Raw genomic sequence first — 27,442 nt, 5'->3', positions numbered from 1 at the left:
CTATCGTCTTATTGACCTCCTTTCCCTTCTTCTCTTCCTGTGCTTTTTAGAAAGGCGTCGACTGAGCAAAAGAAATACCAACACCAATTCAACTGCCAACAAAGTAGTTACCTCCATCTTTTCTACACAAAGGAGCCCTCTCTCCTTGGACAACCGTTTCGACTCTGCCCTACATTAACTCTTTCCACAGTGGCATCTCCTCCACCAGGCGCCTCCCCGGACTTGGCTTCATCCTCACCGCCGCCGCCGCCGCAGCAGCAGGAGCACTCCGACTCAACTCTCTCTACAACTTCCTCGTCCGCTGCTACATTTTCGCCTTCGACACGCACTCGACTGGCAAGCCAAGTGCCAGAGCTATCATCTTCGCGGAGTGTATCGTCCTCAGATTTTTATTCCCCTGCTACCAGTGATTCTAAACGGATTTGTCTCAACTCTTCTTCGTCCCTATCATCTTCTATTCATACATTACGTACTTCCGGTCAAATCGCTAATAATTCTGTTAACATGAAGCCCGACACAGACCCTCGCCCTAATCAAAATGGCACTCATACCTCTTCCTCCTCTGCAGAGGATGTGAACGGGAACGGTGCAACGACCTCTTCATTAATGAGCGTGGATAGTTTGCAAGCCAGTTCAACTACTCCTTTTGGATTTAATCGTCATGAGCTTGTGCGTCTAATGGTGCAATCACTGCAAAGTTTAGGTTACAGGTGAGTTTTGAGTTTAGACTTTACTACGTGGATAGGGGGTGTTTGACTGTTTTGTGGTGCTGCGTGATATGAGAGAATACACATTGGTTTATTATCCAGTCAGCCTCCTGCTCAAGAATTGGGATAATACATTTCAGGAGGATAGGTTTATGCATCTACAGACTAACTCCGCGTTGTGTTAAATGTTATAGGAAATCAGCGCAGGAACTCGAGGCCGAGTCTGGATTTCAGTTGGAGAGCCCTGCAGTGACACTTTTCCGAGAATGTGTGCTGAAAGGAGCATGGGACGAATTAGAACAATTGAGCGAACAGCTGGAGCTTGACCCTGCGCATCATGTATCGGTATGGAGTGTGTTTATGTATCTTTGCCTTCGATCAATACATTGGCCCTCGGGTCAAAGCACAATGGACTAAATGAAATCTGCTTTCTGTAAATGTTGAGGAGTTTAGGTCAAGTTCTTAATCAGAGAGCAAAAATTCTTAGAGTTATTAGAAGCAAGACAGATTAAGAACGCTTTGATTGTCTTGCGTTCAGAATTGACCCCATTGAATCATAATATGGAGCGTGTGCACACTTTAACGAGGTATAGCAGAGTATTAGAGGCAATAATCCTTTTGTCAATGTCATTAATGCCTGAGATAGTATAGCCAATCTCTAATCGTTTTATACACACATGCTAGCTACATGATGAGTTCGAGTGCAGAGGATTTAAGGCAAAGAGCTGACTGGGATGGCGCGAATGGCACATCAAGGCAAACACTATTGTCATCACTGCAGAGTATGAGAAATTTATTCGCTCAGCATACTGGACTCTCTATTGTATGTCCATCGTGCCAAATAGGTTATTAATCTTTTTTTTTTTTTCTTTTTTTTTTTTTTTTTTTCATGCTACTATATAGAATATATATCACCGGCCGTTATGGTCCCTGAGAATCGACTAGAGACTATGTTGAAGCAAGCAATAGAGCTTCAAGTTAAAAACTGTCTCTATCATAATCATCGAAACACAACAAATAGTCTCTATAGCGACCATGCTTGTGAAAAGTATTTTTTTTTTTTTTTTTTTTTTTAAATCTACTGGCCATGGATTAAGTTGGTGCTGCATATTTCATTTCCTCCACTGATACGTATGATGCTTTGTTTTTTCGGAAATAGAACTGGAATTCCTTCAGTATCGCGCGGAGTGCTGAGGGGTCATACCAATGAGGTTTGGTATATTTCATTCTCACATGATGGGAAGTACCTGGCGTCAGCATCCCAAGATACCAAGGTCATCATTTGGAGCATGGAGGTATGAGGCTTAATAATGAGATGTAATGGCACTGATGATGATGGTTGATGTAAGGCTCTACGAGTGAAGCTGATGAACACAAGTTATTGCCAATTTAGACATTTGAGGCGATTCATACTCTTGAAGGCCATCAGAAGGAGGTGTCATGGTGTGTTTGGTCTCCAGACGATACCCAATTATTGACAACAGGATTTGATAAAATGGTCAAGCTTTGGGATGTACAAGTATGTCACTTGCTGTCTGGAAATGGAACTGTAATTGAGCTGCGTCCGGACATGCACGCTGACAGTTGTTGTTGTTTGTTCCGCTAATAGACTGCGACGTGCAAATCAACCTTTAACCGACATAATGATACCGTCAATTGCCTCGGATGGCTCCCGGATGGAGAACGTTTCTTATCTGGCAGCGGAAGGAATTTATTTTTGATGGTAAAATCTATGTATTGGTGAATTTGTAAGTCGATCCTATCCACTTACAGTGACATTAATGGATACTATTTTTCTATAAAATCTAAATGGATTTGATAGACTACTACCGGAGAAGTACTTCGATTATGGCAATTCGCAGTTCGTGACATGGCAATTTCTGCTGATGGGAAGACTCTTGTAGTCATGGGTGGTACTGTCATTCGCATTATCAACCTGGAAGACATGAGCACTATCAGGTGGGTTGTAGTCCCTTTGACATCTTTGGAGCATGAAACACACATCAAGAAAATACATTCTTAAGTACTTATACTTTCTTATCATTTTTAGTACCCTTGAAGAAACGGATGGGATTACAGCTATTAGTTTGTCTAAGGATGGTCAGTTCCTCCTTGCCAACATTACGCCTAAGGTATATTTTTTTTTTTTTTTTTTTTTTTTTTTTGTTTTTTTGCTTTTATTATAAATTATCTTCAGCGAAAGGCGATTACTGCAAATAATTTGATTAATCCGTCCATTGTAATACGACTAACAACTTGATAGCATGCAAAACATCCACTACACCGAGAAGTGCATCTTTGGAATTTAACTGAAGGAAGGATTGTGCGTAAATACTCTGGCTATATGCAAGGGCTTTATGTTATCCGTTCCTGTTTTGGAGGATGGGACGAGCGATTTGTGATTAGCGGCAGCGAAGATTTAAAAATTTATATCTGGCACCGCGAGAACGGAAACTTGATCCAGACACTGGATGGACACACTGGGCCAGTGACAGTTGTCTCATGGAACCTTGCCAATCCAACGATGTTCGCGTCTGCAAGTGATGATCACACTATCCGGATGTTAGTAGCTTGGTTCAAATGGAGCATTCTGAAGCATTTTACGGACTTGTGTTGCCTCCAAACGCCTCTAACTTTTTTTTTTTTTTTTTTTTTTTTTTTTTTGTTTGTTTGTTTTTTACTGTTGTGCGCGCCTGTTCTGTAGATGGGGAACCTCTGAAGATACCGAAAGTGATCATGCAAGGATTCTGAATGGAAGTAGTCTTTAGCTTACCGTGGTCATGTATAGCTTGTCCTTTTTGAACATGCCGAACATGCAACAAGATAACCGTGTCTTATTATCTGTGCATGTCATGTGAAATATTTTTGTAAAACCAAAGACTATGAAATAAATCAATTTCAAATTATAAGCATCACATGTTTTGGATGGGATGTGGAAATGCACAATTGTTATCTGGTCACAAAGTCAACAGACTTGTTGACTTCGCCTCTTCAAGTGTATTCCGTGAAGTTGTTGGCGAAGTAAAATTTTTACATATATATTCAACGAGTTTTTTTTTGTTGTTGTTCTACAACTTCCCTTCATTCATTGCTTTTAATTGACAAAAATATCTTCAAGGTATAGCCCTGTTTGATTATGATCCTAATGCCTGCAACTTCATTTTAATCGAATGTTAACAATACTTTCTGGTTATTAATATCAGCGATAAAAGAGAGTAAACATCATGGTTCGACATGAAATGAAGGAAGGGAACATCAAGATTGCATGGGGCTATGACGATGGACTTTTAGGATATTTTTTATCTGTCTATGACGAGCGCCTGAAATGGAAGGGCAACTCGAGCGAAGAAGTCAATAGTATTTGTGAAAAGGTCTGCTCGACTGGAGATGGTGCATACTTTGATCTAAACACCTACCCCTTTGGTGGATTTGGGTACAAGGTCTCAGAGAAAACAATGTTTGCCTTTATGAGGCGATATGGAATTGACCCCACCAAAGTGAATCATCCTACAGGTGGTATCGAGGTAAATAAGGGTCAAGATAAAAAAGCTACTTCAGCACCTACGGCAGCCATTCCTCATGGAGTCCAGAGGATGAATGAAGAAGCAACGACGCCAGAGATGAGGATCGACCCCAACTATATCAAACACCGAGAGACAAAGCTTCGAGATGTGTTGGAGAATACTACGCCAGGACAGACGCGAACCATTTGTGTCAAGAGATTTGACAGAACCATCAGAAACCTTGCTCAAGAATACGACGTTAGCCTTATGCGTGGACCCATGAGCAATGTGTTGCCTACAGTGAGCCTTGATGATTTTCAGAAAGGGAAAGGGGCTGGAATCACGTTCTACTTATCAGAGGAAGGATGTGAAGTTGGCTTCAAGGAGTGTGCTCATCCAGATTGTTGTATCCCTGAACGAGGTGAACGACATAAGAGATGTAATCAATGCAAGAAAGCAATTTATTGTTCCCGGACGTGCCAAGTCGCTGACTGGAAGCATCACAAGAAGACCTGTATACCAAGTGAACAGGCAGAGAAATAAGTAGGGGATGAAAAAAAATATTAACGCAATTAACTCAAAAAGTAATGGATTCTCCAACCTTAGTAAATCATAGCTTTTTAAATTCAAATAAAAGAAACTCTTTTATTATTACACTACCATTACTAAGACTATTATTAATCTTATTGTTCTTATTACGCTTGGAAATAAAAGGAAGACCATTCTCCTATTCACTGCCAATGTTCCGTAATATTAGTTCAAATCAATATTTCATGTATTTTTGCCATGTTTAATCTCATAAAGGCCCTCATCCCGTTGCCTCTCAACGGATAACGTATGTACGGAAGGCAGAACATGGGGTCTTGAAAAAAGCTTCTAATGCTAAATATGAAGACATTCTTTTTTTTTATTTTTATTTTTTTTTAATCCTTTTAAACAGAGAGGTCTATGTACAAATACTTCAAGTGGCTACCACTACTTCTGCTTTTCTCCAAAAATTACTACTGATGCTGTTGTTGATCCAACAGTTTCTGTTGCTGTTGCTGTCGCTGAAGGATAACGATGGGTGGAGTTCTGAAGCACTTGGCTCCACCAAATAGATTCTTTTTCCCATGATTCTGATCCAGTGCTGCATAATCGATCGCTGTTGCCTCTTCACTCCTGATCACTGATCCGATAGCCATGAAAAATGCAAAAGTAGCTGTCGATGAAATCATGGTCTGGGCAAGCGTGTTTACATATCCACGCGATCCAGGTCCGTTTCTAAAATAAAAATAAAAAATAAAAAATTAGAAAATGATGTTTGATTATTATACTCTATCGAGTCGCGTTATATATATGTGTCACGTAATATACTACTATACCGAAGGACAGAGAAGCCGCCAAAGACAAGACCGATGCAGAGACCGACAGCACCACCCATCATGGCTCCGACCTTGGCGCGTTCAAACTTTGAGGGCTCCATGTTGATGTCAGTTGAAATGAAGAGAATTGTGTTCTTTGACAAATGCTTCGTCAGATCCAAAAGGAAAAAAATAAAAGGAAAAGCTTTTTAAGGGGCAAAACTATACTCTACAATTGATTACAAAACTACAACACTATTGAAACAATACTAAAATTTTCTAACTATACTCCATCACCCTTCTCTCTTGGTTTGTCTTCTTCAGTGGCTCCTTTCCAGTGGTCTTATTCTCAGTACTGGAAAGCGGTTTCTCCATCTGGATGTCCTCTTCAGGCGCCTTAATGTTCTCTAGCTCGCTCAACATTGCATCCAAATCACGTTCCTCTTGCGTCGACAAACCTTCGGAAGCAACTTGGCTTAATATTGGTCGTTGTAGCTGGCCTGTAACCGAGTCAGACGCGTGCGCGTGGTCAGTCTCCATCCTCGAAGATGCACTTGGCTCTTGTTCCGAATGCTTAATATCATGTGGCGATCCAGCTGCTACATATTCCGCACCAGCGTTATCTGTTACAGAAATACTAGGTTGATCTTCAGTGGAAATAACATTGTGATCGTTGCTGTCCCTACGCTGCGAGTGCACCCTTGACTGACTAACTTTGCGCTGTTTAACAAAGGCTTGTTCCGGTACTTCGGCAACACGTTTGCCTGGAGTAGGTATGGAACTGGAGCTGTGTGCACGCGATGGCGAGGTTGGCATGAACTCACTTGCTGGAATAGGAGGAGATGTACTGCTTGTTGGCACCAACACTTCAGAATTGACATGCTTAAGAGCCTCTGCCGTATTCTTTGTATCCTTAGCAGTTTCAGGCGTAGTCTTTTGCTCCATCAATGCATCCAGCTCTGCCATCAATTCGTCCTCGTCCATACCATTAGATGCTGTACTCTGAAGTAATACTTCAGTTCCCTCATTCATTGCTTGGTCCACTTCTTCCTGATCTGCAAAGACATCGGCAAGACGATCCATGGTAGACTCGACATTGTCTCTGCTGAGCAACTGTCGTCCATTTTGGTCTTTGGACGCCATAACTGATTCCAGAGTACTAGCACCTAGTCTATATGACTGTAGAACTTCAGCATCCGTTTCTGAGGATTGAATCCTGAACAATATTGATGAAATAGTGTCGAGCGACTTGATTCGTTTGTTCAGAACATCGTCCAGGTTCTTGCGCTGGCGCAGAGCAAAAGCTGCTTGTGACCTTTGATTCTTCCTGACGCAAGATCTCGCCTTTTCAGTTAGCCTATTGGAATATGTGTCAAAGGAGTCAGCAAACCATACAGCGTCTGGATATGTCAAGATGCAGTAACACAATATATAGCAGCATACTCTATAATTCGAGCCTCGATATCCTGAACTTGAGTATCTAGTCGCTTGCATGTCTCGCGTAGCTCAATAATACCGCGATCAGCTGCCGTAATCTCTTGTTTGGATTTGTTCCGAATAATATCCTTTGTTGCAAATTTGATGACCTGGCAGATGCACAGGTTGAGAAAAAAGTAAAGGATGAAGTACACATTAATGAAATGGTGGAATTAATAAAATAATATATCATAGGTTTACAGAGCAAGAAAGTCATGTGGTATATTTTCTTTTGTTTTGAATGACAAGAACCTAGTACCATTTCGTGTTCTTGTACTTCATTGTCATGTTTACTGACATCAAGTTTTCCTGTGATGAGAACTTTCATTTCAAACTGCATATATCGCATGACAATCTCGAGATCCCTGTCCGTGAGTACAAGGACGGATCCTGCACCCGTGGTTTCGTCTCTAGAAAGCTTCCTCTGGAGAGGCAAGAGCGCTGTCCGGGAAAACCTTTGTCGAAATTCGGTAAAAGTCATTAAGTTTTCGGACGCATGGTAGCCTGCTGATTCTTGTTGAAGCTTAATGATCCTGGCTGCTGCCTCTTTCACGAATGGGAGAATCACGTAGGTTTCCCGGCGAATGGACGAGGTTGAGCTTGAGGATGTAAGGCCTAAACCTAAGCCATTGCTACTAGACAACATCCCAGTTGAACTAGCACTGCCTCCGATATTGATATTACTATTGGAACCACCACTAACGCCTCCTGAATTGCCAAAGCCTGTTGATGCTAATGTGGGCGATGCAGAGAAACTTGGTGACGAGCTCGAATCCGACAGGCTCAGCTGTTTTAAGCTCCATAGTAACGGAGCCTTGACAACCTTATGAAAGACCCAACCTGTCCAGCCAACCCCTGCCCAAGGCAAAAATTCGGACCGTGGCACAACTTCGCCCAACCTCGTCATCTCTGTCATAACTGCTTGAAGCGAGCTTGGCCGCCTTCCATTCTTTTGAAACTTAATGCCCAACTGGTCCAGATCGAGTTCCAGAATACCAATTGCGTTTCCAGTGGCTTCATAAGTAGGATTGGATCTGGACGAGCTTCCTGATGCTATGGGATCTTGCTGCAAATAACGCGGAGAGAGTACTGGCGAAAAAGATTGGTAATTGGAAAGGAACCCGTTCCGGGCCGCGCCCAAAATAACAGAGCGCCACCAGTTGATATTAGCCTCATACCCATAAGGATTAGTCTCTTTGAGCTTGTCGAATTCAGAGTAGAGTGAGACCAGACGTGTTGTACTAGTCCACTCTGGCAAAGATACGAGATAAGTTTGTAAGGAAAGTTTGCGGTTGGTCTTGGGTGAGAGAGCGAGCTCGGACATGGAGGGTGATGAGGACGTATTCGATGATAAAGAAGAGTCGGAAGAAGTTGGTGAGAAGGCATTACTTTGCCTCCCCTGACGGTAGTCGAAATCGCCATGCATAGGCGCCGATGTCGACATGTGGGACTGTGTGGTGATTTGTTATTTTAAGCTCAATCGATTTTTTTTTTTTTACTATACTTGCACTTTGCACTGTAGGTCAGTTGCCTCTGGTTAGACGCTTCGGACCAGAGACTAATTTTGCAAAGTCCCTGTTGAAATGAGAATAAAAAGGAAAAGACTTGTGCTAGGAGTAGTTTGCTGGTGTCATCTGCTGGGCTTGGGTAGGTTGTTTCTGTGCTAGACATTTGGTCACGATATAAAAATGGCAGTACCTTGTATGCACACCCACCCTTAAGTTTCGTTTTACATTCCCCAATAATTAATGGCAAGCTCGTGAAGGTGTTGTCTTCAAACATCAACTTCCACTGACGCTACTCCTACTCGGATCAAGAAGATCAAGAGGTATCATGAGCAGAAATGTCAAAGATGAATATGGATATGGGTATTAAGTATTTATCGCCAGAATACTCATCATCATGATTGAATTGATGCTGGTAAAGGAAACCTTTAGTTACGTCATATGGGAACACAAAGAGGTCTCAGAAGAGGTAAGAGTTTCTGAGACTGAAAAGATGGTGAGTGGGAAAAATAAATCAATGAGGATCAACATCCGTGAACATGAATACGATATGAGTAGCGAATGTGAAATAGTGCGGGTCTGTTTATAATAATTGTTTCTTCCGAATGGTGTGTGTGCCTGAGTCTAACGGCCTTGCTTTGGATTTTAATTCACAGCTTTTTTGATTTTTTGACTTTACCAATCCATTTGTGCTTGTGGGAGAGCGTGTACTACCGAATGATGGCATGGTTCATTGGGGGGTCAATTAAAAAAAAAGAAAGAGAGCAATGTTCAAACCTCACATTTTTCTTTATTTCTCCATTGCTCATTCATTCCTTACTTCATTTCTTTCTTTTTCTTTCTTTCTCCTTCACACAATTTCTTCCAAACGCTCCCACGCTTCCACGCACGTACTCTCTCGCTTTACCCCTAACACAACACAAACCTTTCTCTTCATCCATGGATACCGCGCCAGAATCACTGTCGCGGATGGTCCACAACGATGGTACAGCCATCAGTAGCTTGCTAGCAAAAGCATCCGATACTGCCCTTGAGATCCTTGCAAAAGCATCCTCAACTCTCACTGTTGCAGCTGTAGAAGCAACTGCAGCTGTCTCTTCTTTGCCTGATCATGGTCCTTCCAAAGACAACAACGTACACGCACACACAGATCCATATCATCCATCTCATCCCCATGCTTCGGTCGAATCTGTCTCTTCATTTAGCACTCTGCCTTTGTTGCGATCGCTCTTTTCGTTCTCATTCTCAGTTCTTAGTTTCATGACCATTACGTTGCCAACTTATATCTACCGTCTTCTCTCATGGTCATTTACACTTCACCTGACCTTCACGACAGTTCTGATCGCCATTGCGATCCTTTGCTTTGTCATATGGGCTGTGATCCGCTATCGAATCCTTACAAAGTACTCACGTCTGCCAGAGACGAATCCAGGCAAGCATGTGTCCTCTTTCGATTTGCATCCAGATAATCCTTTCAAGAGTCCTCGAGAAGAAAAAGGGGGGATGAGCTACCCGGACGAATTTTTGAGCGCTTTTCTCTCCAGCATCAAAATTTTCGGATATCTCGAGCAACCTGTGTTCCACGAATTGGCCAGGCATCTTCAGACACGACGCATGCTTGCTGGAGATACCATTTTACAAAGCCCGGATTTGGAACGATCGTTCTATATTGTGGTCGATGGCTGTGTACAAGTGTATGAACAAATACCTAGGGAGGAAGATGGAGAGGACGAAGATCACGCCACGACTTATTGGGATGATGATCCAGATCACGGTTATCAACTGTTGAATGAAGTCAAAAACGGCGGCACGCTCAGCAGTTTATTCACAATCTTGTTGCTATTTACAGAAAATGTGAAATTAAGGCATGAGGATGAGCCCTTGAAGGAGTTCAAGCGTTCAGATTCAAGGTTAATCCGATCCGGTAACAATCCAAACTGCACCTGTGAGGATCTTAACACTAACCCCGCTGCCACTGCTTTTGGGATGTCTTCAGGAGAACAGCTATCCCATTCAGAAGAACGAAAGCGGTGTGAGGGCTGTACAAGTGGAAATGGTGGAGGCTCAAGCTCTGCTGGTTCCGGTAAATGGAAGTACTCACCTGGGCTTCGAGCCAAGAACACCATCCACACAGCAACCAGTCCACTCTCTAATCCGGATCACATAACCGTATTTGAAAACAACGATGAAAGCGAAGACGATGGTGACGAGCAGTACATGGGAGGAAACTTACAATCACCTGAGAGTAGTGATAAGACCCCTCGCCAGAGGTATATTCACGGCTTTGAGAGCATAGAACAAGATAGACGAAATTCACAGGACAGAGACAGCAGAGATCGCTCTCCTAAGCTCACCTCCCCAGATACATCAGGGCAAGGACAGGGACAGTACCAAGCATCCAAAATGAAGCGCCGGGTAATTGTGGCGAAGGCCATGGTCGATACGACGCTTGCGGTCATTCCTGCAGAAGCATTTCATCGTCTGACACAAAAATTTCCGCAAGCTGCAGCTCATATTGTGCAGGTGATTTTGATTCGTTTTCAGCGCGTGACCCTATTGACAGGACACAAGTACCTTGGCCTGACCAAAGAACTATTGCGGATGGAACGATCCATCAATGAGATTGGAAGCTATGGTCTACCGCCCAACTTTTTCAGACCCAGGACTATGGAGTATCTAAAAGCTAAGTTTAGCACTGTTTGCGAGGAGAGTGATGAGGATGATGACCAGCCTATTGCGATCCGAATTAGGAAATCGCGCAATGGAGCCGCCAGTCATTTGGTAAAATACACATTATTATCATAATTATCATTGTTATACCTCATTTGGCATGCAGGTTCTTGTTTTATTTAGCTTTTTCATGCTTTTTTTAAACTACAATATTTATGCACGTTGATGAGCATTCTTTATTCAAGTACCCACAAACCTAATCTGGCAATCTTCTTTTTTTTTTTTTAAAAAAAAAAAAAATGTATAAATTTGATTTCCTAGCATGGTAAACATCCGGGCGATAACTCACCAGCTGTCCCCAGTCCAAACTCCCTGTCGTCTATTGCCGAGAGTAGCGAGCATGTGCGCCATGGATCAGGATTTTCGGCTCTGATGGGAGACAGCAACGAAGAGGAGGATAATTATCTGCGTGACCAAGTTATGGAGTGTCTTTCTCGAAGTATCGGCCTTGTTCAGATGCCTTCCCACAAGCCCAGCAATACTAGCTTACGTCCAGATCCAAAGCCCTTGGGCAACTCGGACTACTTCTCTGCAGTCCTTCAAGCCAATATAAATGGGGGAGGAGGTATTGGTACGAACACTGGCTTCGTGGGAGGAGGGTATCCGATGAGGAAGACTAACTCCAACACTAATTCGGATACAGCGAGTGTTGGTCCAGATGATGTTACTGCAACATCCAACTCGTCATCGACAGTACCATCAGTCATGAGTGAAGTGGAGAATGATGTTGAGATCATGTACTTCCCAGCTGGAGCTAAGCTGGTCGAGGAAGGAGAGCGAAATGCAGGGTTGTTCTTTGTGATTGATGGTGTACTGGACGTCTCAATAAGTCCTAAGCAAGACGCTAAACTTCCAGGAATGAATAATAGCAATATCAGTGGTAGCCACCTTAATGATTCTCCAAGAAATATGTTTGGACACCATATTTCGTCGCTTGACTTGAAGGCTCACATCCCTAGACCGTCCGCTGTGCATTCTCAAACATCATCGACCAAGAAGTCGCCACGCTATCAAAATCAGCCTAATGGCAATGGAAACTCGCGGACGTCCATGTCAGGAACTCATCGTCATGGCGGAAATGAACCACACCCACTATTCTCAATCAAAGCAGGAGGGTTAGCAGGTTATTTGTCTGCACTCTCTGGATATCCATCATTCGTGACGATCACGGCTCGAACAAATGCCTATGTAGGATATCTGTCCAAAGTAGCACTGGATCGTGTCATGGAACGTAACCCCACAATCTTATTGACACTTGCCAAGCGTCTGATCACCGTGGTATCTCCTATTGGTAAGTAAAAAGTCACTAAAATTGATATCTTCAACTACTTGCAGTATTTCATACAGCTGTACAATTCCTTTTTTCCATTCGCTCTAATGTTGTATTCCTTTTTTTAGTATTACATTTGGATTATGCAATGGAGTGGATGCAGGTATCTGCAAGTCAGGTGCTCCATCGGAAAGGTGATGATTGCGACTCGATCTATATTGTCTTGAATGGTCGTTTGCGTACGATCAACGAAAAGGAGCCTGGCAAGATTGAAATTCTCAATGAATACAGTCAAGGAGAATCTGTAGGGGAGATGGAAGTGCTAATGGGGTCACCGTTTCCTTCAACTCTCCATGCGATTCGTGATTCAGAAGTGGCTCGAATGCCTAGAACCTTGTTTAATGCGTTGGCATATCGTCATCCCGAGATCACAATCCGGATCTCAAGATTGATTGCTCAGCGTGCTAGTGATGCGCTGATTAATAATCCAAAGTCCGTGGGAGTGACGCCTGATTCTGCAATTAATAACTCGAATTTGAGGACGATCGGTATCTTGCCTGTGTCACCAAATGTGCCCGTGAATGAGTTTGCAGATCGCCTGAAGGCTGCTCTGGTTGGAATTGGCTCGACTTGTACGCTTTTGAATCATAGTACGGTGATGAATTTGTTGGGGAAGCATGCTTTCGCAAAGATTGGAAAGCTGAAATTAGATAACTGGTTGACTGAGCAAGAAGAGACTGCACAAATTGTGCTGTATCTTGCAGACGGAGGATTGACCTCACCCTGGACTCAGACATGTATCCGACAAGCTGATTGCATCTTGTTGGTGGGCCATGGAGATGGAGATCCTACTGTGGGTGATTATGAGAGGTTATTGGTTAGTATGAAAACGACCGCGCGAAAGGAATTGGTGTTGCTGCATGCCCAGCGACATTGTTTACCAGGATCTACAGCAGCTTGGTTGAAATCAAGGATATGGGTACATGCACATCATCATGTCCAAATGTCAGTCAAAGGCCCGACAATGCTTGGAGAGACATCACGAAAAAAGACGATCATGAACTTGAAGGACCATCTTGAAAAGTTTTATACCAACATTCGACACAATAATGTTCAAAAGAGCCCAGCGTTCACAGGGAACAGGAGCGATTTTGCAAGACTGGCGAGACGGTTGACAGGTCGAACAGTGGGATTGGTTCTTGGAGGTGGAGGCGCTCGAGGTATTGCTCATATTGGTGTGATCCGAGCGTTGGAAGAAGCCGGGATCCCGATTGACATTGTGGGCGGTACAAGTATTGGAGCATTTATTGGAGGGTTGTATGCACGTGAGTCTGACAATGTGGCTATCTTTGGACGAGCAAAGATGTTCGCGGGTCGTATGGCAGCTAAGTGGCGAATGGTGGCCGACTTCACATATCCAGTGACTTCCTGGACCACAGGACATGCATTCAACCGAGGTATCTGGAAATGCTTTAGTGACACACAAATACAGGACTTTTGGTTATCATATTATTGTAACACAACCAACATTACGTTTTCGAGGATGGAGATTCATCAAGCGGGCTACGCATGGCGGTATATTCGTGCATCAATGTCTCTTTCAGGCTTCTTGCCGCCACTCTGCGATAATGGACACATGTTAGTCGATGGAGGATATATGGATAACTTGCCGGTCGAGTTTATGCAATCCTTGGGAGCCAACACTGTCTTTGCAGTAGATGTAGGAAGCGATGATGATACCACGCTACAGCATTATGGTGATAGTTTGTCAGGATGGTTGGTTCTGTTGAATCGTTGGAATCCGTTCTCAACCATGTACCGAAACATCCCTAATTTGGCGGATTTGCAATCCAAGTTAGCTTATGTCTCGAGTGTGAAGCAACTGGAGGCTGCGAAAACTACGCCAGGAGTGTTTTACATAAAGCCACCGGTTCAAGAGTATGGTACTCTGGAGTTTTCTAGGTTCTTGGAAATTTGTGAAGTAGGGTATGAGTATGGCAAAGAGATGCTGGAAAAGTGGACTAAAGAAGGAAAACTGAACCACATCTTGGTTGCTAACGAAACCGACAAAGGACGTCAGACCAAACGTATCCGTCGCAACTCGATATAAACATACATGGAGGATAGCGATAAGAATAATAATAATAAAAAATAATGTGCGTATCTGTTTATTTAAATTAATTTATTCTACGATTGCTTCTCGCTATTATAACTTCACAACGGACGTAGCACAAGGACTTCTTGAGTTTGCGTGGCAATAAGTTGTCTCTGTAAAAACAACAAAATGCACTTAACGAAAAAGGTACATTAGGGTCAAAGCTATCAGCCATGAGGACGCTTGTAATGCCATCGAGCGCCCATTGCCGAGACTCACTAACCAAGCTGTCAAACTGGCAGCATCAGAAGATCTGCTGCTATCCATTGTTGAACCATGAGGAGGACGATATTTGCTTGAATAGTAATCTCTATCCTTTTCAGTTCCAGCTCCAGCTCCAGTTCCAGCTCCAGCTTCAGCTCCAGTTTCTTGTCCTTCAATTCTTCTATTGGCCGCTTCTTGTTCTTTCCTCGTGCGTTCCTTCTCAGCAGCGTCCAGTTGTTCTTGTTCTTGTTTCTGGATCAAGATAGCATCCTTCAGCTGCGGCTGGTTTGCGCCTACGTCCAATGCGAAAGTTCCTACACTTAAATGTTGAGAGATATGGGCTGCAGGATCTGCGACTGAATCAGGAGAGATTGGTTGTGGAGAATAAGCCCAGCAGAAATCCTGTTCTTCACCCGGTGTCAGCTTGAAGGCCGTGTTTTTAATCTGGACTGGACGGGTAAATTGAACGATGAATCGATTGCTGTCGGGGAAGATCTTGATCGCTTCTGAATTAGCAACTGAGTTTGCATTATGTAGAATATATTCGTTTGGAGGGTATAAACTTGCTTCTGCTTCATTATCTCCTAGATCGTTGGTGCTGTCGTCATCATCTCCACGACGGTGGCTTGACTGACCAACCGGCTGTGGTTCTACATAAGCATGGCTTGTCCGGCGTGAAAAGGTGACTCCTCGAGGACCACCCCCGTTTTCTGTTGAAGGATTGGGCCAAAAGATCAAGAGATCTGCCATGGTCATTGCATATCCTATTCCGAGAGAGATCCATCCAGTTTCTTTTAGTGGGCGTTCGATATGGAAGGTAGCGAACTTGGCATCGTCTGATAATGAGACATTGACACAGAATTGGGGTGTACAATGGTGTGCTCCTAAGACAGAAGGGATCAAACCACGCGAGGTAATCGAACCAGAAGAAGCTCTGACATTGATTTTGTTGTCATTATCATCATTGCTGGTCTCCTCGCTACCCTCATCACCTTCAAATCCTTCAGGGACGATTATTTCTTCAAAATCATCGTCATCATTGTCCTTCCCTTCTTTCCTTCCCACTCCTTCCACTGCTCCGCCATTTGATTCAACAAGAATTGGATCACTTTGTAGTAATGGTAGCCAATTCCATTTAGCTCTTCGATTACTTTCGACGGCACCATGTTTCCCAGATGCTTGAAGGATAAGTGGGTTTTCATCCACAGCAACAAGTACATCCTTGAGAGAAGGGCTGTTGAGGCCAGCATTGCTAATACCGTTGTTACTCTCCGGTATGGTATCCTGCGAGCTTGGCTCTGGCCCCAAGTTATGTTTATAGATGTGATTAGAAAGGCTTCCTTGCTGGTACTGCTGCTGGTGTTGTTGTTGATGTTGTTGTTGCTGTTGTTGTTGCTGTTGTTGTTGCTGTTGTTGTAGTAATTTGCTAATCAATAACCTTCTCTCTACTTTAGCCTCCATACCAGCCAAGCTTTCGTCTACTAAGGAGCGTCTTAACGTTCGCCTTTTCTCCTTAATGTCTGATCTCCTCTCTTTGGTATTTGTACTACCTCGGCTCAGATACATAGCTTCAAAGACGTTGGCTGAAGGCACCTTATGATCTAATTCATAATAGACCGTTCCTCCTTCTGTTTCTATTCTTTTGTCATTGTTATTTTGTTTGTTGTCTTGCTCTTTGTCGGATAGAGTTTGTCGGTTCTGATCCAAGATGGCTACAATCTCGTCCGCATTTAAAGGCGTAGCTACACCATTAATAATTGGGATCTTGATAAGAAGTGGTGATGATGATTTGTCCACTACTGGTGAAATTATTTCTGCTGTTAATGAAGCCTGATTATTGTTCTTATTATTATTGCTGTATCCACTATTGCTATTTCCTAAGATTGTGACAGAGAAGAAGAACTTAGTTATTATTCTATTGAATGTACGTACACTTTTACTCAAGCAAACAAACAAACAAACAAGCTAAAAAAAAAAAAAAAAAAGAAACATGGGCTCTATTTACCCTGGCTGTATGTTTGCTGTGCGTTTACAAAAAGATGAGAATGCGACGCGATCAAGAGGATGGAGAGCCCTCCCAAAAGAAGTTTTGTGTTTATGCTTGAGGATGTTTGTCTCTTGTTTCTTGAAACTTGTGTCATTTTGTGTAAGTAAATTTATTAAATTTTAAGTTTGGTGACACTTTGATACGGATACGTGCAATGAACGACAGGATGAAGTCTAGGTTAAATGAACTGTTTATAAACAGAGCTGAGAAATAAGGACAAGAAAGAGAGAGAGAGAGTGAACAGATATATAAAAAAAAAAAGAAGGGGTCGAGAAGAATTCGATGTCTTTTTTTTTTTTTTTTTTTTTTTTTTCACATTCCAATCCTTGCCATTTTCTTTGACTCTTTATTACATCCAAATAAGTGAAAAAGGGGTGCAGTTCGCAACAGTGCAATGTCCATGTTGGTTGAACGACATACCTATCGCCGGACTACGGTAACGCAACAGCGGATGGCCATTCCTGATTAACCATTATGCTTATTTCTGGCTGTATTATTTCATATTTGCTACATTTTGTAGGGAGATTCAAGATACGGCCGAAAGGGATGACATGATGCACGCTTTTTTCTTTTCTGACAGGTTTTAGTGTTGTAGACCTTATCACTCATAGCCATATTAGCTTGATCCCATTTAAACTGTCTCCCACATGCAATGAGTAATGATAAGGAAAAGATCGCATAGATCCATTCTCAGTCATATTTGATATTGTTACGTCAATAGATAAAACTATCGGGATTTAATCCCACAAATCCGCTTTCTCTCTTTTCTTGTATCTTATATTACCATTGACCCCAGTGAAAACCAGGGTGCATATGGTAATGGGGCTGAACTATCTACCAACATTGTTACTCCCACATTCTGCGGTGTTATCATGGAGGTTTGCCGTCCAAACACGATGCATTGAAACGCAGTACCGCAACAGCCCACCCTTCCTCTTCCTCCTTTTTTCCCCCCTCCTTGGTTCCATTGAAGGCGTTGACAAGGCTGAAATTTCATATGTCAATCATCTCCATTCACATCAAGTTTTTTTTTTTACCCCACCCTTGATCATAAAAGGTATAAACCAATCAATGGGAAGATAAGTCTTGGGTTAAGCCGTGAATGCATCGACTATTTGAGCAATGAAACTCTAAGCAAGAGTGATGTTACTGTGTTGGGTTTTTTTTTTTTTTTTTTTTTGGTTTGTTTCTAAACTACGATACAAAGTGCTTGAGCTACACAAAGGACCATGGCCTTGTACAAGTGATAAAATGTTGATTGTTAGAACAAGGCAGAGTCAGATCCAGGCAATTCTTTATATACCAATATCATCTTTGACAGGGCACCAATCTTGGAAAAAGTAGATTCGAATGAAATAAAGCGAGTATTATTTTTTACTTTTATTATTTTTCCTACTTTTTCTACTATTTATAAAAGTCGATATTATATATATTAAAAAAGATCTAGCAAATCGTTTACTGTCGATGGTTGTGTGTTTGAAGGTTGCTGAAATGATTGCTGTTGCTGCTGCTGTTGTTGCTGCTGTTGTTGCTGCTGTTGTTGCTGTCCAAAGTTCAATCCTCCCAATCCACCTAGGTCTCCAAAATGATTATTCGCACTCTGAGTCTGTTGTTGTTGTTGTTGTTGTTGTTGTTGTTGCTGAATACCTCCTCCACCAGTACCATTCATGCTTGCCATGCCTCCAAATACGCTTCCTGAAGAGCCTATATCAGATGACATGTCAAATAAATCCGCATTGTAGTTGGGTCCTCCATTAGTATTTGGTTTGCTGCTAGAAACTGGTGGTGATGTATATGCAGGCTCTGATGAACCAAAGTCTAAATCCAATAGGTCAGCCATTGTGCTCTTGGGTGCCTCCGTTCCTGTAACTCCTGAACTTGCAGGCGACTCATCACTACCCATAATCTGTTCTTCATCCCTTGCACTGCAATAAGAAAGAAATCATAATAAAAAGGAAAAAAGAAATATGGATATGTTTTAGACAAAAGTTTTACAATAGCATAAATCATGATTACAAGGTTGATTTTTTTTTTTTTTTTTTTTTTAAAAAAAAGAAAGTTGGTATAAGGCACTTACTCAGCAATCGCCGCCTTACGAACGGCATCTGCTCCGTATGCTCTGTTGCCCATAAACGCTGAAAGGGGCTTATGATATACTGAGGCCAATGTCGAGATATTGTTGATCAACTCATCCATCAATACTGGTGAAATCTTGCTCAGATCGGATTCTGCAGAAATCGGAGGCTTCTCCGATAAAACCACGGTCTTAGCTGCCTGAGGGTCGGTTGAAAGTAAACGCCAGTAGACGTAGGCTCTATCTCTCGTATCAGGGTTATCCACTTCCTGTGTTGCCGTCTGAAGAACTCTGTGGACAATCTCTTGCGCTTGTGAGGGCTTCTTCAGGAAGAGCTTGACAGTTGCAGTTAACAACTGCAGCTGAACCTGAGGATTCTCCTCCAAGAATGTCTCCAAAAAGTTTTCCACCAATTCATCCGCATTATCAATACGCTCTGCGTATTCTCCAACCATCCAGATGAGAGACCCCTTTGCTTCAGGCTCGTCAAGTGAATCGAGGTTCTGACAGAGTTTGGGGATGATTGCCTCGTATCGTCTTGGGTATTTTCGGAAGATATCCTTAAAAGCAAAGAGATGTTATAAAAATTAAACCCATATCGCTGTTTTAGTAATCAATCTGTTAAAATTGAAAGTGCTGCCTCAATGCTTTCATCTTTCACATCTTTTACAGCACTCTATAGCTTCTTACCTTTATGACAATAATAGCCTCCTGAACGACATAGTTGATCTTCGTGTTAATCAGATCCAAGAGCACGTTTATGCACCTCTCTGATGCCTCGTCAATAATAATGGCACAGCGCCCAATTGCACGAACCGCCTTACGAACAAAGTCAACGTCGACTTCTGAAGCGTACCTGGTTAAGTTTGACACAAGGAAAAGTATCGTTTCTGAGTTCATACTTTTACAGTTCCTGATTTATAGTCCATTGATATAAAAGCTGCTTCCAAAAACACAGATATATTTGGACCTACTCTTTCAGCTCTGAGAGAATTTGGTCGACATTCCTGCCATTGCACAATTTGATTATGATTTCTAACTTCTCGCGTTTGACGTAAGGTGGATCGTTATACTTGCAGAAGAAGACGCGTACATCGTTCTGAAGAATATCTGCACGCTTCTGCAAGATCAAGTTGATATTCCTGAGCGCTACGTATTGAACCTCGGGTGCGGATGCCAAGAGAGATACTGTAAACAAAAATGGTCATTAAACGAAGTTTGTCTATCATGTTCCTTAAAAAATAAGCATATAAAAGCTTGCTCCTCACGAACCCAGTCGTACCAAGTGGTGGTGACATTTTCTTGATCAAAGCCTTTGAGAATTCATCGTTCTTGATATATCTCATTAAGATCAACAAGACTCTGATAGCTGACAAGACCACAGATCCATTCGCATGCTGAAGACGAGGAATGACTCGTTCACATATATTTTCTGCCTCTTTGGAATCCAGGGGTTTGTACTCTGCTAGTGATGTCAAAATTGCAATTTGTCCCCACTCTGTGCATTCATTTAACGCCATCAGCATCTTATTCATGATCGCCACATTCACTACAAAGATATCCTTGCTCATAGAGGACTCCTGCATTTCCGCCAAAGCCGTGACAGCGTTGGCCACGACCAGAGGTGTCGAGTCTGAAACAAGGTCGTGTAACATGGTGACGAATCCATTCTCGATTGCACGCTCCTGATCCAGATCCCATAATTTGGCAACACAGAGAGCTGCAGTCTTACGAACATATGGATTATCATCCTGAAGGCATTTGCGAAGAGGTTCACATAGATGATCCAGAATCTTATCCACACGGATGCATCCCATAGTACGGATAGCCAAGGCACGAATCAATGGGTTGGTGTGATCTGTATCCTGTCACGTACGCCAATCAGTTTCCGATGTCGAAAATAAAAAGAAAGTCAGCAAGTAAAAGTAAAGGAAAAGCCATCATGATGCTACAAGTCCATTATTTTCAGAAGAACATCGCCTCACCTTGACAAATGTGTTGACGGCCAAGATAACCAGATCAGGATTTGATTTGGCATAGTTCATTAGGTACAAATAGACGAGTTTTTTCTAATTAAAACATAAAAAAAAAAAAAAACCAACTTTTGAGTCGTGTTTCTACTATTTTTTTTTTTTTTTTTAAAAAAAAAAAAAAAAAAAAAAAAAAAAAAGAAACCAATTCTTTCATTACCATCTCCAAGTCTTCAGTCTGCATATTCTTCACGACATGTGGAAATAAGGAACTGACATCTTTGCCAACAGTCATGTTTGCGATGACACGCTTCACAGCATCCTTGCGTCTGTCGCGGTATTCACTGTTCAGGTCCGCAAGCAACTCGGCATTCTCGCCTGATTAAAAAAACAAAAAAAAAAAAAAAAAAAAAAAAAAAGGAGGGGAGAAAGGAGGTGGGGGACGGAATGACGAGGTTATTGAATAGCCATTGGGGTGGAGAAGGATTAGGATGAAAACAAGGCATTAACGAGCGAACCTTTAGTGCTAGGGGCAAAGAATTTGGGTTTGAATACATCGAGGTTCATTCTGAGGAGCTCTGTTTCTTAAAAAGGGGAGGGAAGAGGAACGCAGGGGTAAAAAAATAAAAAAAAGAAATGTCACCAAAAAGGGAATAGGATAAATGAAAGGAGAGGAAGTGGATTGGTAGAGAATGGAGACGGAGATGATGATGACAACAAAGCCCTGGCTTCACTTGGTTCCTCCTCTCGAAGGATACTTTGAACTTTGAAGGTCGATTGCTCAGTTATGCACGTGACATTCCTTCGTTTCACAAACGCGTGTTTTAATAAAAAAACGTTAATGCCACTGAGTTCCTGTACATGTACCGTTTCAGTACAGATACTGAGTACGATGACCAACTGGAACAGTATACTGGCCTTATGGTCATATCCAATGATGTGAACCGCACAAACATCTTGCCTGCTGCTCGGTTTCTTGCGTTCCGACTACATGACCTCATGTACAGCAGCATTCCAGGACCTTCATTGAGGGGGGGGAAACATTTAAGGATCTTGCCTCGGAATTTGAGGGACCAGAGCCAGTGCTTTACGGAGTTATGGGAGTTATGGATATAGGTTTATTTACAGCCTGCGAACGCCTGGTTGAACGGTATCATGAGTATGTGGGTGGAGACAGGAGATGTCTGGATCGAGATATTTCTAATGCATTATGCGGAAACCCTTTATTCAATAGATGTCGACCTTCTAAGGATGAAACAAAAAAAATTAGAGTCCCTTGAAGTACTTTGGTGTATAGTTTTGAGACGGTAACCATGGTTGACTAAGCGGAGTAGTATGGGAGATCAATTTTACTCGTACGAATAGAAAAGTAAATGAGAAACGCTCATCCCTTTGTTGTTCACCTTATACTATTTAAATGTGGGCATAAAAAAAAAAGATTTACTTATTCTTTGCTATTGACTTCTGCCAATAGAGCAAAAAAAAAATTTATTTTCTTCTTTTTTTACGCGTTATTCTATAGCCTGCGTAGATAGACCGGGCCCTGCAGCATTGAGGCTCTTTATGGTTGAAACTAACATTTCTGGGCCCGACGCCGGAAATATAGCTGCTCCTGGAGCCGTGGCTCCAAGTCTTTGTGATATCGGTGAGTCATTGAAGCCTGCGGGGGGTATTGAAACAGTTGAGTGACCCGAAGAGTTGGAAGGAGATACTGGTGTCGTTAATTCACCGTGGGCGGGATCGGGGTAAAAACTACCTAAATGGTTCTGAGGTCTATTTTGTTGTTTTCTTCATGATTTTGGTGCTGCTGCTGCTGCTCGTCTTGCGCAGATGCTCCTCGCTTTTGGATCCTATCCGTGCTCTCTTTACTATGGGTACGTTGTAACATTTTGCTTGAATAGATCAAGGATATATCCGTATGATCATGGTCATTATTTTCTTCCTCTTTGAGCCTCTCTTGCTTAATCGTGCCACTGGTGCTTTCAGGTTGGTGATGTGCTTTTACAGAAGATATTGACGTATCAGCGGCGGTATCTTTCTGTATGTTTTCAATCTGTTCAGAACTATCCCTTGTTGTCAAGGCTCCCTCCAATGTTGTACAGCTTAAACTGACTTTACTATCATTGCATTCTCCGTCCCCTCCGTCCCCTCCGTCCCCCCCCTCCCCTCCTTGTCTCAGCTCTTCCTTGGGGTCAAGGTGAAGGAGGCTTTCAGTCCCGCTGCTCGAGATCTGCTTGATGGGCACATGGGACCGTTGAACTTTGGTATAGTCATACACAAGGAATTGATCCTCCATCATCTGCATCTCTATCGGAAGTTCCGTCTCTGGCCCCGTTTGGGCCCTCTTCTTGGCCTTGAGCGGGTTGTCCTCCATTAGTAGTTCTTCCAGCTCATGCGTCGCGTCGAAATTAGCGTGCTTCATCTTTTTTTTTTTTTTTTTTTTTTTTTTTTTTTTTGATTAGAGGTTAAGGAAGCAAATAGCGACGTAAATTAATAAGTTGAAAAAGATACTAGATTTCGTGGCCAAAAAAAAAAAAAAAAAAAAAAAAGGTTGGAATCAGAATTTACATTTGGCTGGAATGGCGGGATGGCTTCCTTTGTTATTAGTTCATTCCATTCAATTCCTTGGAACCAAGGGTGCTCCTTTAACCCATTTATCCCTTCAGATGTGCATCCCATGCGTTTACTAACATCTCGCTCGCAGAGCTATTACAAAAAATGTTTTAATTCTTTTTCGTTTTCGTTACAATACGTGGCTTTAAAAAAAAAAAAAAAAAAAAAAAGTACCTTAGAGAGGACATCTAAACAGCTTCGGCTGATAACCACAGCGGCATTCTCTGGTATTGGCAGAGGGTCATACAATATTGAGTTGGTCAATAGGTCATTATTCTTGCCTCTAAATGGCCGCTGATTACTCGAAGAAAAAAGAAAGATAGATTAATAAGTCCAAAAAAAAAAAAAAAAAAAAAAAAAAAAAAAAGAAAAAGAAAAAGGGCATTATATATATATACGTTCTGTACCTTTCCAAAGAGCAGCTCAAACATGACAACACCTAAACTCCACCAATCTACAGACTCAAGATATCCCTTCCGTAATAGCATCTCGGGCGCCATATAAGCCATGCTTCCTGCTATTGAACCCAATGGCCTCGCTGGATTAAAACGGACCGCAATGTTGAAATCTGTCAAATGGGCGTGCCCACGTTCGTCCAGCAGGACATTATCTGGCTTTAGATCTCTATTGAACCATCGTAATACATTTCAGTATGAACATATAGTATCAGAAGTCAAGGTAACACGAATGAGGAAGAAAAAGATGTAAAATGATGGTGGCGACAGTAAGGTTAAGACATTTTCCCTGTACTACATGACGCGTCATTTTGTCTCGTGTCGAATCACGTAAGACAGATTTTGCTGCGCCGCCGTACTATATATATATATACCTCTCTCTCTCTCTTTCACACACACACGGATTTTCCCCAATCCTTCTTTCCTTCCATTCTTGTTTCCTTACCGATGAATGATATTCTGTGTGTGTAGTGCATCGAGTGCCAAGGCTATTTCTGCAATATAGAATCGAACGACATCTTCTCTCATGGGTCCCGTTCTCTCGAGATGAAACCTCAAATCTCCTCCCAACATCAAATCCAGGACCATGAACAAATTCTCATCGTCCTGGAATGCATATCTCAGATTACAGATCAATGGGTATTCAATCTCTTCCAAGAGTCGACGTTCCTGAATGATGTTTTCAACTGCACGCATACGAATACATTTGGCCTTGTTGATATATTTTAGCGCATAGATTTTCTTTGTTCGCTTATGTTGGACCACTCGAACTTTACCGAATGATCCTTTCCCTACTGATCGAAGGAGATGAAAATGTGAAAGCTCAACTGTATGAAAGGGAGAAAGAGAGAGAGATATAGACGGAAGAAAGGAGGGAGGAGAAAAGGAGGACATGAGTTTAGGTGTAAAGAAGCAAATAGTGATGAAGTTTATAGATTTAGGTGTGATCAAGGATTAATTGTTATTATTGAACGATTGAGAGAATAGAGGGAGAGAGAGGTTTCCAATGGGGGTATCAACGCAGTAAGTAACGTGTTAAAAGTTAATAAATGAGGTGTCTTATTCCTTGTCCTTGTATGGAGCCCTGATTGCTTGGCAATTCCTGTAGGCATTTTATGAAGACAACAGCAAAAAAAAAAAAAAAAAAAAAAAAAAAAAGGCTTACTCTCTGAATTAAAGTCGATGGCATCCTCTTTACAGCAGCTGACTCCCATTATTATTAATGTATATCTATATTTTTTCAAGTGGAATACTAAAATAAAAGAAGTACTTTTGGGCAAATTCAACTAGAGAAGGAAGAAATAAATAAATAAAAAAGGAAAGAAGTGAATTCCGAGTTAGTGATTATGATCGGGACCTTTAGTATTGCAATAGAATCATGAATGTATCCTTGGCTATCCCCTGCCAAAAGTACATTACAAAGGAAGAAGTTAAACAAGGAAATTAGAAAAAAAGTGAAAAAGTTGGGGAGATGTTTTAAAGACGAAAAAGGAGGGGGATTAACAAAAAAAAAAAAAGGGGGGGGGAGGGGGGGGAGCCCAATGCCTAACGGTTGACTTAACATTCAAAAGAGAAGAGGAAGAAGGCTGAGCAATAGGTTGAAGTCATCAAGGGGGGTTTGGATTAGATCCAGAATACAAGATGCCTTGATGGATGTAATAGAGCAACAAAATATTAAAAAAGATATATATATAAAAAAAAAAGGAAAAGAGAGACGGACCAAACCAGAAGGAGCTAGGTTGTGAGTATGGACATTGTTATTTTGGAAGAGAAAATGATAAAGAAAAACGGATTATGGAAATGCATGCAAGAGAATCCTTTGACCGTGTAAATTTTTTTTTTTTTTTTTTTTTTTTTTTTTGGCAAAAGTGCACTAGTAATAAAAATGAGCAAAAGTGGAGGGCAAACTTTTCCTCACGATTGCTTAGAGCCCAACGGTTGAACAGCACGAATGGGGTTGCAATTTAATGGAGAGTTAGAGACGAGTGGGAATGAACTTTGGGTGATAAACCGATCAAGTGAATGAAAGAGTGGATAAGACGAATGAAGAAGATGAATGTACGAAGAGTGAATGAAGTTCATCCAGTTACAGAATTAAAGTGAAAGAAAAATGTGCATGTACACCATGGACACACGCACATGAGCCAACAAGAAACTTTAAAAGTTCAAGACGTTCAGACAAACACACACACAAATATATATATAAATGTATCTAAAACTTAAATAAACCAACATAGACAAGAGGACGAGGATGAAGGGATCGTTATGCTTTTTAATTTCTTTGGTTCATGGATACGCACCAAATTGGAGTAACAAGCAGGTGTCAGGATGACAGGAAAAGGAAAAAAGAAAAAGAAAGAAAAGAAAAGAGATACAACACAAAAAAGAAAAGACGAGGAAGGAGGGATATATGTGTCCACTTTTATAGCTCTTTTCCTTAGTATATACAGAGGAAAGATGGAAGGTGAAAGATGAAAGATGAAAGATGAAAGCGAATAAGTATAATGACAAAATCGTGGTAGAGGATTAAAATAAAAAAGTAAATCTGAAGAAAATAACGGGGTTATCCTTTTGATTCCAAGGAAGAAGAGAAAGAGAGATTGCGATTGAGAGAAAGGAGGAGAGGGAAGAGGAGAGGAGAGAAATGGGAAGAGGAAAGAGGTTGTTGGAACGATGATGGACAAGTGCATTGTACATTGTACATTGTAAGCAAAGGAAATCATATTTATGCAATTACAATTGATCCACCCATTGGACCGTTGGCCTGTTTGTTTGCTCTTTTATTTTTTGTTGTGGAGCAAATCGTGCATGGCTTTTTTGCCAAAGCAAATGAACGTCCTAATGAAGAGGCCACATGCACATTGGCACATTGACACATTGGCACATTGGGTCAGACTAAAAATGTCTTTGTGATGTTGAGGAGCAGCAGGAGAATATATATATATATATATAAAAGAAAAGAAAAGAGACAAAGCGTAAGGCAAGGTTATGTCCACTATTTGGTTGCATCACAAGAGCATGCACCAATACACCACTCCATCTTTTTTTTTTTTTTTTTTTTTTTCTTTCTTTCTTTCTTTCTTTCTTTCTTTGTTCTCCTGCTCATAAATGTAATGGTTTCATTCGTTCTCGGGGCTTCTTTCCTTTTTTCCTGTTCTTTCTTCCCTGTAATAAAGAACATGCAGGGAAGATCTATTTGCTTTGCGTGTCCAGTCAAAGAAAAAAGAGATCTTGTAACATGTAAAAAATATAAAAATGGTAAAAAAAGATTTTCAAGGGATAAAGAAAAAAGGAAGGAAACAAAGCAAAGCAAACAAACAAAGAAAAAGGTTTATCCCATAGGTTAACTATCGAGTATATAAAAGAGACCAGGGATTCGCTCATATCTAA

The 27,442-nt window shown here is 41.6% G+C and overlaps 8 protein-coding genes across 8 annotated transcripts; 3 read left to right on the top strand and 5 right to left on the bottom strand.

Moving 5' to 3' along the window:
* Positions 1 to 341: 341 nt before the first annotated feature.
* BCR41DRAFT_27655 (WD40-repeat-containing domain protein) lies at positions 342 to 3,618 on the top strand. The gene is made up of 12 exons (XM_022020194.1): positions 342 to 710; positions 902 to 1,052; positions 1,161 to 1,294; positions 1,392 to 1,489; positions 1,611 to 1,755; positions 1,867 to 2,002; positions 2,101 to 2,226; positions 2,317 to 2,430; positions 2,530 to 2,666; positions 2,758 to 2,839; positions 2,971 to 3,269; positions 3,412 to 3,618. Exons 1-12 carry the CDS (start codon positions 505 to 507, stop codon positions 3,473 to 3,475), a joined length of 1,692 nt encoding a protein of 563 aa, XP_021882819.1. The 5' UTR covers positions 342 to 504; the 3' UTR covers positions 3,476 to 3,618.
* Positions 3,619 to 3,696: 78 nt separating this feature from the next.
* On the top strand, positions 3,697 to 4,826 carry BCR41DRAFT_320810 (hypothetical protein). The gene is made up of 2 exons (XM_022021412.1): positions 3,697 to 3,825; positions 3,911 to 4,826. Exon 2 carries the CDS (start codon positions 3,932 to 3,934, stop codon positions 4,751 to 4,753), a length of 822 nt encoding a protein of 273 aa, XP_021882818.1. The 5' UTR covers positions 3,697 to 3,825; positions 3,911 to 3,931; the 3' UTR covers positions 4,754 to 4,826.
* A 385-nt stretch (positions 4,827 to 5,211) lies between these two features.
* BCR41DRAFT_303429 (reactive mitochondrial oxygen species modulator 1-domain-containing protein) lies at positions 5,212 to 5,675 on the bottom strand (the record flags this gene model as incomplete). Its single annotated transcript, XM_022020714.1, has 2 exons — positions 5,212 to 5,473; positions 5,575 to 5,675. The coding sequence occupies 2 exons, from the start codon at positions 5,673 to 5,675 to the stop codon at positions 5,212 to 5,214; spliced, it is 363 nt and encodes a 120-aa protein (XP_021882817.1).
* A 157-nt stretch (positions 5,676 to 5,832) lies between these two features.
* On the bottom strand, positions 5,833 to 8,353 carry BCR41DRAFT_369508 (Snf7-domain-containing protein; the record flags this gene model as incomplete). Its single annotated transcript, XM_022026464.1, has 3 exons — positions 5,833 to 6,910; positions 6,997 to 7,139; positions 7,289 to 8,353. 3 exons carry the CDS (start codon positions 8,351 to 8,353, stop codon positions 5,833 to 5,835), a joined length of 2,286 nt encoding a protein of 761 aa, XP_021882816.1.
* A 1,441-nt stretch (positions 8,354 to 9,794) lies between these two features.
* BCR41DRAFT_303550 (hypothetical protein) lies at positions 9,795 to 14,644 on the top strand (the record flags this gene model as incomplete). Its single annotated transcript, XM_022020720.1, has 3 exons — positions 9,795 to 11,315; positions 11,526 to 12,555; positions 12,663 to 14,644. 3 exons carry the CDS (start codon positions 9,795 to 9,797, stop codon positions 14,642 to 14,644), a joined length of 4,533 nt encoding a protein of 1,510 aa, XP_021882815.1.
* Positions 14,645 to 14,824: 180 nt separating this feature from the next.
* BCR41DRAFT_394813 (hypothetical protein) lies at positions 14,825 to 17,034 on the bottom strand (the record flags this gene model as incomplete). Its single annotated transcript, XM_022028674.1, has 2 exons — positions 14,825 to 16,770; positions 16,899 to 17,034. 2 exons carry the CDS (start codon positions 17,032 to 17,034, stop codon positions 14,825 to 14,827), a joined length of 2,082 nt encoding a protein of 693 aa, XP_021882814.1.
* Positions 17,035 to 18,332: 1,298 nt separating this feature from the next.
* BCR41DRAFT_334730 (AP-1 complex subunit beta-1-like protein) lies at positions 18,333 to 21,706 on the bottom strand. Its single transcript, XM_022021951.1, has 8 exons — positions 21,503 to 21,706; positions 21,205 to 21,362; positions 21,000 to 21,083; positions 20,297 to 20,879; positions 19,989 to 20,202; positions 19,705 to 19,870; positions 19,018 to 19,574; positions 18,333 to 18,865 (listed from the first exon to the last, which is right to left on the bottom strand). Exons 1-8 carry the CDS (start codon positions 21,549 to 21,551, stop codon positions 18,373 to 18,375), a joined length of 2,304 nt encoding a protein of 767 aa, XP_021882813.1. The 5' UTR covers positions 21,552 to 21,706; the 3' UTR covers positions 18,333 to 18,372.
* A 501-nt stretch (positions 21,707 to 22,207) lies between these two features.
* On the bottom strand, positions 22,208 to 25,266 carry BCR41DRAFT_404138 (kinase-like domain-containing protein; the record flags this gene model as incomplete). The annotated part of the gene is made up of 7 exons (XM_022029365.1): positions 22,208 to 22,229; positions 23,237 to 23,406; positions 23,553 to 23,690; positions 23,772 to 23,891; positions 24,005 to 24,221; positions 24,498 to 24,879; positions 25,218 to 25,266. The coding sequence occupies 7 exons, from the start codon at positions 25,264 to 25,266 to the stop codon at positions 22,208 to 22,210; spliced, it is 1,098 nt and encodes a 365-aa protein (XP_021882812.1).
* Positions 25,267 to 27,442: the final 2,176 nt, after the last annotated feature.

The sequence above is a fragment of the Lobosporangium transversale genome (genome assembly GCF_002105155.1).
Source record: "Lobosporangium transversale strain NRRL 3116 chromosome Unknown BCR41scaffold_12, whole genome shotgun sequence".
Taxonomy (NCBI): Eukaryota; Fungi; Mortierellomycota; class Mortierellomycetes; order Mortierellales; family Mortierellaceae; genus Lobosporangium; species Lobosporangium transversale.
This window is presented reverse-complemented; position numbering and strand designations above follow the sequence as displayed.

Excerpts from the sequence above, each read along its gene's own strand:
- BCR41DRAFT_27655 (XM_022020194.1), top strand. The coding sequence starts at position 505 with ATGAAGCCCGACACAGACCCTCGCCCTAATCAAAATGGCACTCATACC. Across the intron at positions 1,490-1,610 it reads ACTATTGTCATCACTGCAGA|AATATATATCACCGGCCGTT; the intron begins GTATGAGAAATT and ends GCTACTATATAG. Across the intron at positions 2,431-2,529 it reads GAAGGAATTTATTTTTGATG|ACTACTACCGGAGAAGTACT; the intron begins GTAAAATCTATG and ends TGGATTTGATAG.
- BCR41DRAFT_320810 (XM_022021412.1), top strand. The coding sequence starts at position 3,932 with ATGGTTCGACATGAAATGAAGGAAGGGAACATCAAGATTGCATGGGGC.
- BCR41DRAFT_334730 (XM_022021951.1), bottom strand. The coding sequence starts at position 21,551 with ATGAACCTCGATGTATTCAAACCCAAATTCTTTGCCCCTAGCACTAAA. Across the intron at positions 21,363-21,502 it reads CTTTGCCCCTAGCACTAAAG|GCGAGAATGCCGAGTTGCTT; the intron begins GTTCGCTCGTTA and ends TTTTTTAATCAG. Across the intron at positions 19,575-19,704 it reads AGGCTATTATTGTCATAAAG|GATATCTTCCGAAAATACCC; the intron begins GTAAGAAGCTAT and ends TTTGCTTTTAAG.